Source organism: Nothobranchius furzeri, chromosome 7 (assembly GCF_043380555.1).
Source record: "Nothobranchius furzeri strain GRZ-AD chromosome 7, NfurGRZ-RIMD1, whole genome shotgun sequence".
Lineage (NCBI taxonomy): Eukaryota > Metazoa > Chordata > Actinopteri > Cyprinodontiformes > Nothobranchiidae > Nothobranchius > Nothobranchius furzeri.
In genome coordinates, this window is record NC_091747.1 from 45,150,392 (window position 1) to 45,164,315 (window position 13,924).

General features: G+C 45.7%; 1 protein-coding gene across 4 annotated transcripts in view; it reads left to right on the forward strand.

Annotated features, from left to right (window-relative positions):
- Nucleotides 1-3,505, forward strand: part of tmem108 (transmembrane protein 108) — a 63,148-nt gene extending 59,643 nt beyond the window's left edge. For all 4 annotated transcript variants that reach the window (XM_015954769.3, XM_015954768.3, XM_054751420.2 and 1 more), the window contains 3 exons: nt 416-1,573; nt 1,922-2,073; nt 3,373-3,505. In XM_015954769.3, the coding sequence (XP_015810255.3) occupies nt 416-1,573; nt 1,922-2,073; nt 3,373-3,489 (1,427 nt within the window). In that variant the 3' untranslated portion in view covers nt 3,490-3,505. The remainder of the gene's footprint in view (nt 1-415; nt 1,574-1,921; nt 2,074-3,372) is intronic.
- The last annotated feature ends 10,419 nt before the right edge of the window (nt 3,506-13,924 follow it).

Sequence of the window (13,924 nt, forward strand, 5' to 3'; positions counted from 1 at the left end):
CGAGTGACCAATCGTATTTCAAAAAGGACACGCATGCGTTTCTCAATGAAAGTGCCCCCATGTTTAATTTACTTAAAGGAGTGTAATTAACTCATACAACTTTTGTTTGTTCACCACATTTTATGCTATAGACACTAATGACTCCTACAATTCTCATACAATCCTGAAGATCTGGAAAGGCAGATTTATTTATTGTCTATGTAAAAGTGCATGTTGTGTTAATGACAGAAGTGCCCAAAGGGTAATAGTGAAAAACAATTGGGCCCAACATGGATCCTTGAGGAACTCCATGGATCACAAAAGCTGCTGAAAACTAGTTCTATTCCAATAAAGAAAGATCTATTTGTTTTAATGTTTTCAGAACTGAAAACAGAAATGTAGTCTTGCTCTAAATATGTCAACGCTCTTTCTGCAGGTGTTCTGGCATTTTTAGCCCTGCCAGGAGGAGTGGTGGTGTCAGCACAGGAGCTGTTCTTCGGCCAGACATCCCAGGGTTCTGTTAACATGGCAGCCACCCACAAGAGCCTCCTCTCCCCACCCAAACCTTCCCCAGTTTACTGGCACCAGGAAGGCTCCAGCAGTGGGGAATGGTCATCCAAAGGCACACAGCCATCGGACATCATTCTTCCTTCTGCAGGTCTCCCTTTGCTTCACACAGCCCTGGCTCCTCACATCCATGACATAGAAACTGTCACCCCAAACAGCGATAGCCATGTGACTCACCCACAGGGGCCCAGGTGGAATACTGTGAACCAAGGCCTTGTTCATGCATTTTTCAGGGTACCTCAAATCCAAAATCCAGTTTCTGTTAGCATTAACCAGGCCAGTGGCAGACCTAAACTTTCCAGCACAGTATTGCCAAATATGTCTGTTTTATCCAACTCCGGATCAGACCGAGGGGAAACACTCATCGCAGATCACAAAAAGCCGCAGAAACAACCAGGTGATCCCAAGAAGCCTTCCTCTCTCGCTTCCCGCTCCTCCTCTTCAGTTGATGTGTATTCTGCACGAGGCCTGAAACTCAGGGAGCATGCTGTAGGGTCCCCAGAGCTGCCTGTACACCACACCATCTCTCTGCGGGAGGTGCATGCTGTGAACGAAACCCCCACTGCGCAGCTGCTGATAGAGTCGAAGGACGGGTCTGTTTCTCTGGTTGCCAGCCCATCGGAAAATTTTACTTCCACTGTTCCCAACATGGTCCTATCAACTGAACCTGACCTCAGTTCACAGAATTCAACTGACAACCTAACCAACCAAACCGCAGCCACTGAGGAGGGTGGTGGCACTGGCACTGCGTCGGCAGGGACCCAAAAGGTGAACGTAACCATTCCTGCAGGGTTGACCTCTAATAGCAGCCCATTTGAGGAGACACCTGCTCAGGGGAATGGCTCTGAGACCCTCTCCACAGCCAGTGGGAATATCCAGGACCCAGTCACAACCAACGAGCCCTGGACGTCTGGGAACAGCTCTGGCTCTGCTGGCGACTCCCCACCATCCCGAGTAACCATCTGCTTGAGTCGGATGGACATCGTTTGGATTGTTCTGGCCATAAGTGTGCCTGTGTCCTCCATCTGTAAGTCATAAACAAGATCAAACACACAAATCCTTAATAATAACTCCTGTTATTCTTTGTATTTAGTTGAGTTTAGACACTTTTGAGGATGAAATCTACAATCTAATTCCCTTTTTTTTTGCTATATTTAACAAATATCCAGTGATTTATGATCATATCTTACACTTTCCTGGCCGCCTTTGTTAGTTATCTTTCATGATGCGCTTTGACAGCAGACACTTCCTCTTCTGGATGTCATCTCAACACTGGGATGAGTTTTGGCTGAGAGTAGAGGTCGCACCTGAGGCAAAACACTTCTGTGCATTCCTGATCTGTTTCTGTTTCTTACCCTCTGCTGTTCTTTCGTAGCCGTCCTGTTGACTGTGCTTTGCATGAGGAAGAAGAAGAAGTCGACGAGTCAGGAGAACAACCTGAGCTACTGGAACAACGCCATCACCATGGACTACTTCAGTAGACATGCTGTGGAGCTTCCCAGAGAGATCCATACTCTGGAGAGCGAGGTACAAACACCCCAAGACCCTATCACACGCTGACGCGGCGGGACTTGTTTCAGTATCCGTCAGCAGAATGCTGCTAATGAGTCTGGGATCAAGAGGATCCAGGTCCAGTCCTCCCTGTCAGCAAGCCCCGAGGCCTGCTGAGAACACCAGCATGAACTGTTTCTTAGACGAGTGTTAATTTTTGGTCTCACTGTGAAAAAATTATTTATTATTGACTTTGATTCAAGATCCATTTTAGGGTTTAGTTCAGCTTTTTTTATTTACTCAACACTGATGTATTAGTTTATTCAACAAGACTGTTAAATTTTATATTCCTGCTCTTAATGTGAAAAAAACTAAATGATTCAACTGAAAATTATCCTAAATCCATCCATCATTTTAATTATTTATATACCCATCATGTGTTCTAGTTTATTATTTCCATTTACTTTTTTTGTCAGTTTATTATTTCTATTATTTGCAATGAGGTGCAAATGACTATAATTATGCACAAAATCAAATTTAAATACACAAGCAGCTTGTGAGAATAAAGTTTCAACATTGAATTACAGTCACGTGAGTTTATGTTGATAAGTCTCCAAACTTTGCTTTTATTTTGAAGGGTCAGTCAGGGGCTACATCCTTGTTTTGGTGCATTGCAGCGCCATCTGCTGGAGGAGAGATGGATTTTCTGTTTGCATGCTGTTCCGTTTTTTTTTTATAATCCTCTTTCTTGGAATTGTTTTGTTTTGTTTCCTGTCTCATTCTTCTGCTGTTGCTCACTGTCCGCTCACTGCTGCCTGCGAGGTGTCAGGAGAGAGAAGATGAGGTTGGATCTTGTGTGGGATGCTGCTGGTGACAACCAGGTGTTGTTTCTCCTCTCTGTAGAGCTGAGCTCTCTTCCCGTAGCCCCCTCTGGTGTTGTGGGTTGATGACAGCTCTCTCTAGACGGGTCCTGCTCGTAAATCCAAACATGGGCATCGGTTTGATTTGATTAGACCTCGCAGTAAAACAAATCCTTTTAGTTTCTCACACCTCCTTCGCCCAGCTCATTGACTCACCAACAGCCCCCTGCTTCACTTCTGCTGCTGCTTTCTTCTGAGTCATCTTTTGTTTCTGCTTGAAAAGCTTTTGTTTTTCTCTTCACAATCAAGCTTTATCCTATATCTTAATAGAAAAACACAGGAGTATCAAAAGTACGTCTTTCATCCTGCTCTCTTCCCACCTCCTCGTAGCTCCTAGAGATAGTAGACCACTGCAGCAAGATTTTACTGTTTTGCCTCATGCACTGATTTAATTCAGTTATTTTCTGATTCACAGGAGCATGAAACTTGTCTACCCCCTAATGGAGACTACAGTGGCAGCAGTGTGGTCCTGGTTAACCCCTTCTGCCAGGAGACCCTCTTCATCAACAGAGACAAAGCTTCTGTCATATAAAACCACTGCTCTCCTCCTGCTGTTGTCTTATTTTATAAATATAAATATATATATATGAAGTAAATGTGCAGAGAGCTGGACTTTATACTGTATACTACAGACACAAATCGGAACAAAGAGCGACACAAAGACACTATTTGCAACAAGGATGCACCTGCGTATTTTTCTGATGTACATTTTCTACAAAAGGCTTAATTGTGATAAAGGTTTCTATTTTGTCTTTATATAAAATGGAGTATATGTGGTTTTCGTTGCATTACAGTGGCTCAATGGTAATTGCACTCTAGATGTTGCCACATGAAATCTGCTTTAGAAAAAAGAAAACTGTGCTTTAAAACCCTTACAACTGTCTTTTTGTAATTTTGTTTTATTTTGAAATTAAACCCCAAATACAAAAAGCCTGATGAACTTGAATTTAGCACCAACATATTTAAAGGGGGTAAGAGAAATGTGTGTAAATATGTTTGTAACATCAGGGCCTGTGTTTATCAGACGGGAAATGTGTTTAAAATGTTGTAAAACATCAAGTTTTTCAAACAAATTAAATTAAATGTGAATATGTAAAAAAATGAATCTTCTAAGAGCAATTCGTTAACTTGTACATTTGCTAGGAAAATTAATGATTAGACATAATTTCTCAAATCAGCCCAGTTGTTCCTTGAATAATAGTTTTAAAAACATCTAATTTTATGATTTAATTGTAATGATTTTAAGCTTTTGAAATGTGGTTTTACTCAGGAAATTGTGATTATCTATATAAAAATGTGAAAAAAGATTGTGTAATAAGCTTATTTTAATCTTATCAAATATTTTAATAGAAAGATTTAGGAGATTTCTGGAACATATTTAGTGCAAATTTTGTATAAAATTTGAGAAAATCAGAAATAGTTAGATTTAAATGACAAAATAAAATATTTATTAGAAATTAGGTTTTAAAATTTATAAGCAAAAAAATCTGCCTTTGGAAAATAATGACTTAAAATAAATAAACTAACTTTTTGGCAAAAGCATGAATCAAATAAAAATGAGAAAAATTAAAATTTTTATGCTTATTTTACTCTTAATCATCCAAATAAAACAAACAATGCCTGTAATGTGTATTTATTTTTGTTTAATTCATCTAGAAAATGGAGTTGATCAAATTTCTGACTAGAATTTTGTTTTATAAAAGCTTGAACTAATTGGAAGTGATGGATCAGTTTGATAAATACAGGCCCAGTTTATGTTGATTAATCTGACCTGAATATTGGAGTCATTTCTCAATAGTCTGAGTGAAATGTCTGATCTAAAATAATTTCCACCCCGATGCGTCACCAGCTTCTCTGAGGGACCACATAGATGTCTTAATTCCTTATGTTGGTTGGCCGTGTGTGTGTGTGTGTGTGTGTGTGTGTGTGTGTGTGTGTGTGTGTGTGTGTGTGTGTGTGTGTGTGTGTGTGTGTGTGTGTGTGTGTGTGTGTGTGTGTGTGAGAGAGAGAGAGAGAGAGAGAGAGCCCCCCCCCCCCCCCCCCAGCCAAAAGTCATGGTTGATTTAGGTCAGTTTGGTCGTGTTGTGATTGTGCGTCCTCTTCTTGTACGTGCCTCTGATTGTCTGTCTTCTATGTGGAGTGGCTTCTGGTTCTGTCCCAGTGTGAGATGGTTTCTCACCACTGTAAGAAACAAGTAGAGCAACCTTGCTTCTGTAACGGTCTCTCTCCATAAATGTGCTGAATAGCTGTAGATTAGTCTGTTAGGCTGTGTTGACCAGTAAAATGCCAAGACAAATAATGTCTGCTGAATAATTGCTGTGAGCACATGAGGTGGTTGAATTTTTAAAAAGTGTGTTTGATCATCTAGTTTCATTATTTATCCTGTGGTCCTACTATCATCTGATTCACTTTCTGTAGTTTCATTCAATAATCAATGCTGCCTGCCTCTGTTGTTGCATTTTCTGCATTGCAACGTGTTCTGAAAGCTTCGAGCCAAAACAGTGACACTGAACAGGATCGCTCGTGCGTTGGATGCTCACAGCTGGGCTTGTTGTTTTGCATGCTCAAAGCGTGAATATTTTACAAAATGTTCAGCGGAGCAGTGTTTAACATGGCGTTATTTTTTGTACTGTAGTATTACACTGTACTTTTTACTGCTGAGCAATAAAAGAAAAATATCTTTGACTTTTTTCTTCTATTTTGAGAATGTAGTCATCTTCATATCATTGCAGAGAAATTGATATAAAATCCTAAACACTCAAATTAAGCAGACTGAGTTACAGTGAGGAACTTAAGTATTTGAATTCACTCTGATGTTGAAAGTTTTCCCAATTAGAAATCATGGAGAGGTCTGAAATTCACATTGTAGGTGCATGACCACTGTGAGAGACAGCATTTTAACAAAACTCAGGAAATCCCATTTTATGATTTTCAAAGAAAGTATTTGTTGCACTGCTGCACCAAAGTATTTGAACACCTGAGTAAATCAGTGTTTGGTACAGAAGCATTTCTTTGTAATTACAGAGGTCAAACATTTCCTGTAGTTGTTGATCAGGTTTGCACACACTGCAACAGGTATTTTTGCCCACTCTACCACACATATCTCCTCTAGATCTGTCAGGTTTCGGGGCTGTGGCTGAGCAAAACTGAGTTTAAGCTTCCTTTAAATATTTTCTATCAGATTGAGGTCTGGAGACTGGCTAGGCCACTCTAGAACCCTGATATGCTTCTAACAGAGCCACTTCTTGGTTATCCTGGCTTTGTGCTTCAAGTCATTGTTATGTTGGAAGACCCATGGTGTTTCTCAATGTCAAGGCACCTGGTGGTTCCTGATGACATATCTCCTAGGCAACTGGGACGGGACCAAGACATCAAGGCGAGGTTCCTTGGCATTGAGAAACACCACCAGTCATGACCCATCTTCGATGCTCTGACTAAGGGAAGGAGGTTGTTGTTCAAAATCTCACAGCCCCATTCATTTTCTTAATACGGTGCAGTCGTCCTGTCCCTTTTGCAGAAAAGCAACCCGGAAGCATGATATTTTCACCCCTATGCTTTACAGTAGGGATGGTGTTCTTGGGATGCAACTCATCATTCTTTTTCATCCAAACACAACGAGTAGAGTTTAGACCAAAAAGTTATATTTTGGTCTCATCTGACCACATGACTTTGTCCTATGCCGCCTCTGGATCATCCATGGTCATTAACAAACCAGATGGGCCTGGACATGTGATGACTTGAGCAAGGGAACCTCTCGTGCTATGCATGACTTGAAACCAGACGGCGTAGACTTCTACCAACACCAACTTTTGAACTGTGGTCCCAGTTTGCTTCATGTCACTGACCAGCTCCTCTTGTGTAGTTCTGGGCTTATTCCTCACCTTTCTTATTGTGACAGTGTGAGCGTCCTGTCACTGGATCTCAATTGATCATGCGCCCTGGCTACTTGGTCAAGGGGATGGCCCTTTGGCAGACTGGTTAGCGCACGTGACTCTCACCAGAGAGTTTAGGGATCGAATCCTGCCCGGGCCCTCGTTTCTCCACATTTGGCATTGTTGGCAGGATCCATGTAGTACAGTCAAGTAGGTCCATGGATTTGAAGTTTGTGGTACCCTGCGTGGGAGCACGGGGACATGTTCGTGTAAAGAGGAGGGAAGATGTGATAGTGTGAGTGTTCTGTCACTGTATCTTGATTGATCATGCGCCCTGGCTACTTGGCCAAGGGGATGTTCCTTTGGCTAACTGGTTAGCGCATGTGACTCTCACCCGGGAGCCTGGGAATTGAATCCCACCCAGGTCATTGTTTCTCCACCTTGCCACATTATCATCAGTGATACCCCACCAGGTGAGATCTTGCATGGAGGAAGACCGAAAAATTGCGCTAACAGTTGATCTATTTTCTTCGTCTTCGTCTTCCTCCGCTTATCCGGGTCCGGGTCGCGGGGGCAGCATCCCAATTAGGGAGCTCCAGGCCGTCCTCTCCCCGGCCTTGTCCACCAGCTCCTCCGGCAGGACCCGAAGGCGTTCCCGGACCAGATTGGAGATGTAACCTCTCCAACGTGTCCTGGGTCGACCCGGGGGCCTTCTGCCGGCAGGACATGCCCGAAACACCTCCCCGGGGAGGCGTCCAGGAGGCATCCTGACCAGATGCCCAAACCACCTCAACTGGCACCTTTCGATCCGGAGGAGCAGCGGTTCTACTCCGAGTCCCTCCCGAATGTCCGAGCTCCTCACCCTATCTCTAAGGCTGAGCCCGGCCACCCTACGGAGGAAACTCATTTCGGCCGCTTGTATCCGCGATCTCGTTCTTTCGGTCATTACCCAAAGCTCATGACCATAGGTGAGGATTGGGACGTAGATCGACCGGTAAATCGAGAGCCTGGCTTTCTGGCTCAGCTCCCTCTTCCCCACGACAGATCGGCTCAGCGTCCGCATCACTGCAGACGCCGAACCAATCCGCCTGTCGATCTCCCGATCTCTCCTACCATCACTCGTGAACAAGACCCCGAGATACTTAAACTCCTCCACTTGAGGTAGGACCTCTCCCCCGACCCGGAGGTGGCAAGCCACCCTTTTCCGGTCAAGAACCATGGCCTCAGATTTGGAGGTGCTGATCCTCATCCCAGCCGCTTCACATTCGGCCGCGAACCTACCCAGCAAGAGCTGAAGGTCAGAGCTGGATGAAGCTAGGAGGACCACATCATCCGCAAACAGCAGAGACGAGATTCTCCTGTCACCAAACTCGACACACTCCACACCACGGCTGCGTCTAGAAATTCTGTCCATAAAAGTGATGAACAGAACCGGTGACAAAGGGCAGCCCTGGCGGAGTCCAACCCTCACTGGGAACAGGTCCGACTTACTACCGGCTATGCGGACGAAACTCACGCTCCTCTGGTAAAGGGACTGAATGGCCCTTAACAGAAAGCCACCCACCCCATACTCCTGGAGCGTCCCCCACAGGGTGCCCCTGGGGACACGGTCATAAGCCTTCTCCAAATCCACAAAGCACATGTGGATTGGTTGGGCAAACTCCCATGCCCCCTCCATCACCCTTGCAAGGGTATAGAGCTGGTCCACAGTTCCACGGCCAGGACGAAAACCACATTGCTCCTCCTCTATCTGAGATTCAACTATCGATCGGACCCTCCTCTCCAGTACCTTGGCGTAGACCTTTCCAGGGAGGCTGAGGAGTGTGATCCCCCTATAGTTGGAACACACCCTCAGGTCACCCTTCTTAAAGATGGGGACCACCACCCCGGTCTGCCACTCCCTAGGAACTGCCCCCGATGACCACGCAATGTTGTAGAGACGTGTCAACCATGACAGCCCTACAACATCCATAGCCTTGAGATACCCAGGACGAACCTCATCCGCCCCCGGGGCTCCGCCAGTGTGTAGTTGTTTGACTACCTCAGCAACTTCTGCCCCCGAGATCGGACAGTCCATCCCCAGGCCTCCCAACTCTGGTTCCTCCTCGGAATGCGCATTGGTGGGATTGAGGAGCTCCTCAAAGTATTCCTTCCACCGTCCGACTATAGCCTCAGTTGACGTCAGCAGCTCCCCATCCCCACTGTAAACAGTGTGAGCGAGTTGCTGCCTTCCTCTCCTGAGGCGCCGGACAGTTTGCCAGAACCTCTTTGGAGCCGATCGATAGTCTTTCTCCATGGCCTCACCAAACTCCTCCCACGCCCGAGATTTTGCCTCGGCAACTGCCACTGTTGCACCCCGCTTGGCTATCCGGTACCTGTCTGCTGCCTCCGGAGACCCACAGACCAGCCACGCCCTGTAGGCCTCCTTCTTCAGCCTGACGGCTCCCCGAACCTCTAGTGTCCACCAGCGGGTACGGGGGTTGCCACCACGACTGGCACCGGCCACCTTACGACCACAGCTAGCAACAGCCGCCTCGACAATCGCAGAGTGGAACAAGGCCCACTCGGACTCAATGTCCCCCACTGCTCTCGGGACGTGGTCAAAGCTCTGCCGGAGGTGGGAGTTGAAGACCGTCTTGACAGGTTCTTCTGCCAGGCGTTCCCAGCAGACCCTCACTATGCGTTTGGGTCTGCCAGGTCTACGCGGCATGTTCCCTTGCCATCTGATCCAACTCACCACCAGGTGGTGATCAGTTGACAGCTCCGCCCCTCTCTTCACTCGGGTGTCCAAAACATACGGCCGCAGGTCAGATGATACGACTACAAAATCTATCATCGACCTGTGACCTAGGCTGCCCTGGTACCAAGTGTACCGGTGGGCATCCTTATGTTCGAACATGGTGTTCGTTATGGCCAAACTGCGGCTTGCACAGAAGTCCAATAACAAAACACCGCTCGAGTTCAGATTAGGTGGGCCGTTCCTCCCAATCACACCCCTCCAGGTCAAGCTGTCATTGCCCATGTGAGCATTGAAGTCCCCCAGCAGGACAATGGAGTCCCCTGATGGAGCACTATCTAGCACTCGTCCCAGGGACTCCAAAAAGGGTGGGTACTCTGAACTGATATTTGGCCCATAAGCACAAACAACAGTCAGGACCCGTTCCCCGACCCGAAGGCGCAAGGAAGCTACCCTCTTGTCCCCCGGGGTAAACCCCAACACACAGGCAGAGAGTCTCGGGGCTAACAAAAAGCCAACCCCAGCCCTCCGCCTCTCACCCGGAGCAACTCCAGCAAAGTAGAGTGTCCAACCCCTCTCCAGGTCTCGGGTTCCAGAGCCAATGCAATGTGTCGAGGTGAGTCTGACTATATCTAGCCGGTACCGCTCAACCTCTGCCACAAGCTCCGGCTCCTTCCCCGCCAGCGAGGTGACGTTCCATGTCCCAAAAACTAGTTTTCTTGTCCGGGGATTGGACCGCCAAGGCTCCCGCCTTGGTCTGCCACCCGATTCGCATTGCACCGGACCCTTCATGTTCCTCCTGCGGGTGGTGGGTCCACAGTTGGACGAGCCCATGTATCCGGTTCGGGCTGGGCCCGGCCGGGCCCCATGGGCGAAAGCCCGGCCACCAGGCGCTCGCTCACGGGCCTCAACCCCAGGCCTGGCTCCAGGGTGGGACCCCGGTAACCCTCCGGGCCGGGTACTCCGACTCTTCGTTTTTACCGCCATGAAAGATCCTTCGAACCGTTCTTTGTCTCACCCTTCACCTAAGACCAATTTGTCATGGGAGACCCTACCAGGGGCACTAAGTGCCCCAGACAACATAGCTCCTAGGATCATTAGGGCACTCAAACTCCTCCACCACGATAAGGTGACGGTTCAAGGAGGAGTGATCTATTTTCACCAAGCTAATTTGAAATTACCCAGTAGCCCTTTCCAGCCTTTTGGAGGTCCACAATTTTGTCTCTGATGTCTTTTGACAGCTCTTTGGTCTTGCCCATGGTAGTGGGTGGACAGGTGACTTCAACAAGCTCAGACAGGTGCTAATAATTTAAATTAATAAGAGGAGTAGAGGTATGCTTTTAAAGGAAGAGTATGTTACCCTTCCTTTAAAAAGTTTCTTTGTAAAGAGCCAGAGCCCGAAGTCTTGCTGATTGCCAGTGTTAATGTGCAGAAGTGTTACTTGCAGGAGTGATGATAAATAAGGCGGTACAGTCCCTGCTAGTGATTGGAATGTGAATACAAGAAACTTGACCTAAATGCAATGCTTTACCGGTAGCCACTGCAGTCTGTGTAACACTGGAGTGATGCTCTCCCGTATTGACATACAGAGAGCTGCAGTAGTCGAGTCTGGAATGCAGACACGACAATTTCAAGGTTCTTTTTGGACAGCTTAGGCTTAATCCATGCAAGGTGCCAGAGCTACAAAAAAAGCAGGATCTCACTACAAAGTTCACCTGTGCATCAAAGGTCAATCCAAATCCAATCTCACACCAAGACCAGTTACCACATTTTGTTCAAATGGAGCCATTGATAAGAGATCTAGGCCCCCATGGTTGAGGGCCATTAGAAAAAATGATAACTTCAGTTTGGCTCTCATTGCAGCTTAAAAAGTTGGCCGACAACCATGAATGCACATCTTTTACGCACTCCACCAAAGACTCAGTTGAGCTAGACAACCCCTTTTTTTTAATAAATCTGGCAGTAGTCGGCATACAAATTAAAGTCAATACCAAACCTGTGAAAGAACATGCCGAGTGGGAGTAGATAGATTGAGAAAGGTAGGGGACCCAGAACACATCCCTGAGGAGCCCCCCTTTCACCTGTTTCTGAGACATATCTGTCAAGTCTCCCGTTTTGGCCGGGAAACTACCGTATTTTACTTTGCTTTCCTGCTGCCTTCCCAAATTATTATTTTCCCGTAATTCTCCCGCATTTTTAAAATTCCTCTGCCTCTCTAAAATTATCTGTAGCCTCGCGAGAACTGGTTGTCGCGAGATTTGTGCAGACAGCGGGAACATAACAGGAACAACAAAGGAGAGCGAAGATGGATGGAAGTGAAGAAGGCATTCTTGCCAAAAAATCAAAGAAATCGTGTAAATATCTAGAAAAATGGGACAGCAAATTTACTTTTCTAAAGAAGAGCAGGATGGGACAAAGTCACACTTTTTGTAAGATTTGCAGTTGCGACTTTAGTGTCTCCCACGGGGGAAGGAATGATGTCAGTCAGCATGAGAAATCAACCAAGCACAAGCGCTGGCTACAAGCACAGAAACATGCCCAGGCGATGTCGGCATTTGTGACTAGGAATACCACAGAGGCTGACCAGGTCATAAATGCGGGGGTTAAAATGGCAATGCTGTGTGCCAAAAACAATGTTTCTTTCACCTTCTGTGACGACTTCAACAAGTGTGTAGCTGAGATGTTCCCGGACTCTGCTATTGCATGAAAATATTCTGCGGGAAAAACCAAATCTACGCAACTCATCAAAGGTAAGTTGATTCAAATTAAGTATAAATATTATAAAAGCGTATACATGTTCATAATCATGTCCAGCAGGCATATTGGTGGCAAATTGTTAGCTAACGTTACTGGGCACTCACTCAACAGGTGCCATAGCAGCAGAGCTAGATGATGAGTTGGCTAGAACATGCCGATCGCAGCCCTTTTCATTGATGTGTGACGAGTCGAACAAAAGAAAAACGGACAAAGAATTCGTCATCCTGACCAGACTCTACGATGAGGCCACTCTGCAGGTCGCTACAAAATTTATGGAGATGCCCATATGCAATGTGGGAAATGCAGAAAATCTGTATGAAAAGCTGAGTGAAGCATTAAGGTTGGGGAGCTACACTGTGTTGTTGACGTGTGTAGTAATTTGCATTTAATTATAACCTTACGTTTAGTGTAAGACATTTTATGGCATTTTTTTCCTGTTTCCAATAGAAAAAGAGGAATTCCATGGGAGAACCTGATAGCCTTTAACTCTGATAATGCCAGTGTCATGAAAGGCAGACACAACTCTGTTATCAGCAGACTGAAGACCAGCCAGCCCCGCGTCCAGGACCTTGGCTGCATCTGCCACCTAACACAACTGGCCACTGGCTGTGCCATCAAAGCAGCACAGGTACCAGTGGAAGACATCCTGGTTGGGATATACACTCACTTTGATAAAAGGTAAATTCATACAAATAAATAGGCCTGCAGTTGATACTCTTCAGACATACACATACATTTCCAGCCACTAACTAAATAATTGTCTATATTACAGTGCAAAAAGATGTGAAATATATAAAGAACTTGTAGATTTTACCGATTCAGACCACCGGAAGCTCCTCAGGTACTGCAGCACCCGATGGCTGAGTCTGTTAACCTGTGTCCAGAGAGTGTTGAACCAGTGGGACGCACTGCAGGTAAGGATGGTAACTCCAGCAGATACATACAGTTTACTATTCTATGTTTTCCTTTTATTTAACTATTGCCACCCTGTTTCCCTATGTACTCTAGGCCTACTTTAACAGTCATGAGGAGGTGGAGAGGCCAAAATACATGATTTAGCCAGCCATCTGCGTGACCCAGTCATGAAGATCTACTTCATGTTCCTCACTGCTGTCCTTAAACCTTTATCTGATTTTAATATTGCCTTCCAGGTGGGTGTCAATGTTATTGAATGTATGTGTAAATAATAATTATAATTAAATGTGATTTTGCTAATTGTAGCATTCTTAATTCACTGTTATTTTATTGTGACCCATGATATTTTCTACAGTCAGAGGGAGTAAAAATTGACAGACTTGAAGAGGAAATGTGCAGGCTGATCAGGAGGATCCTGGGCTACCTCATACCAGCCAGGGCCATCGTAGATATTCCTCTCAGGGAGGTGGAGTATGGACAAGGACATCAGTTGGCTGATGAAGAGTTCTTTATTGGAGCAGACACAAAGGCCTTCATGAAAAGCGTAGAGCTTCCCATGTCCACTGAGAAGAACATCTTTCAGTGAGTATATTACCCAGCTGTTTTATAATGGTCGTCATCAGTATGAGAGATGTGTGTACTGTGCCTAAAATGCTGCCACTAATGCAGTTTTTTACTCTTACGCT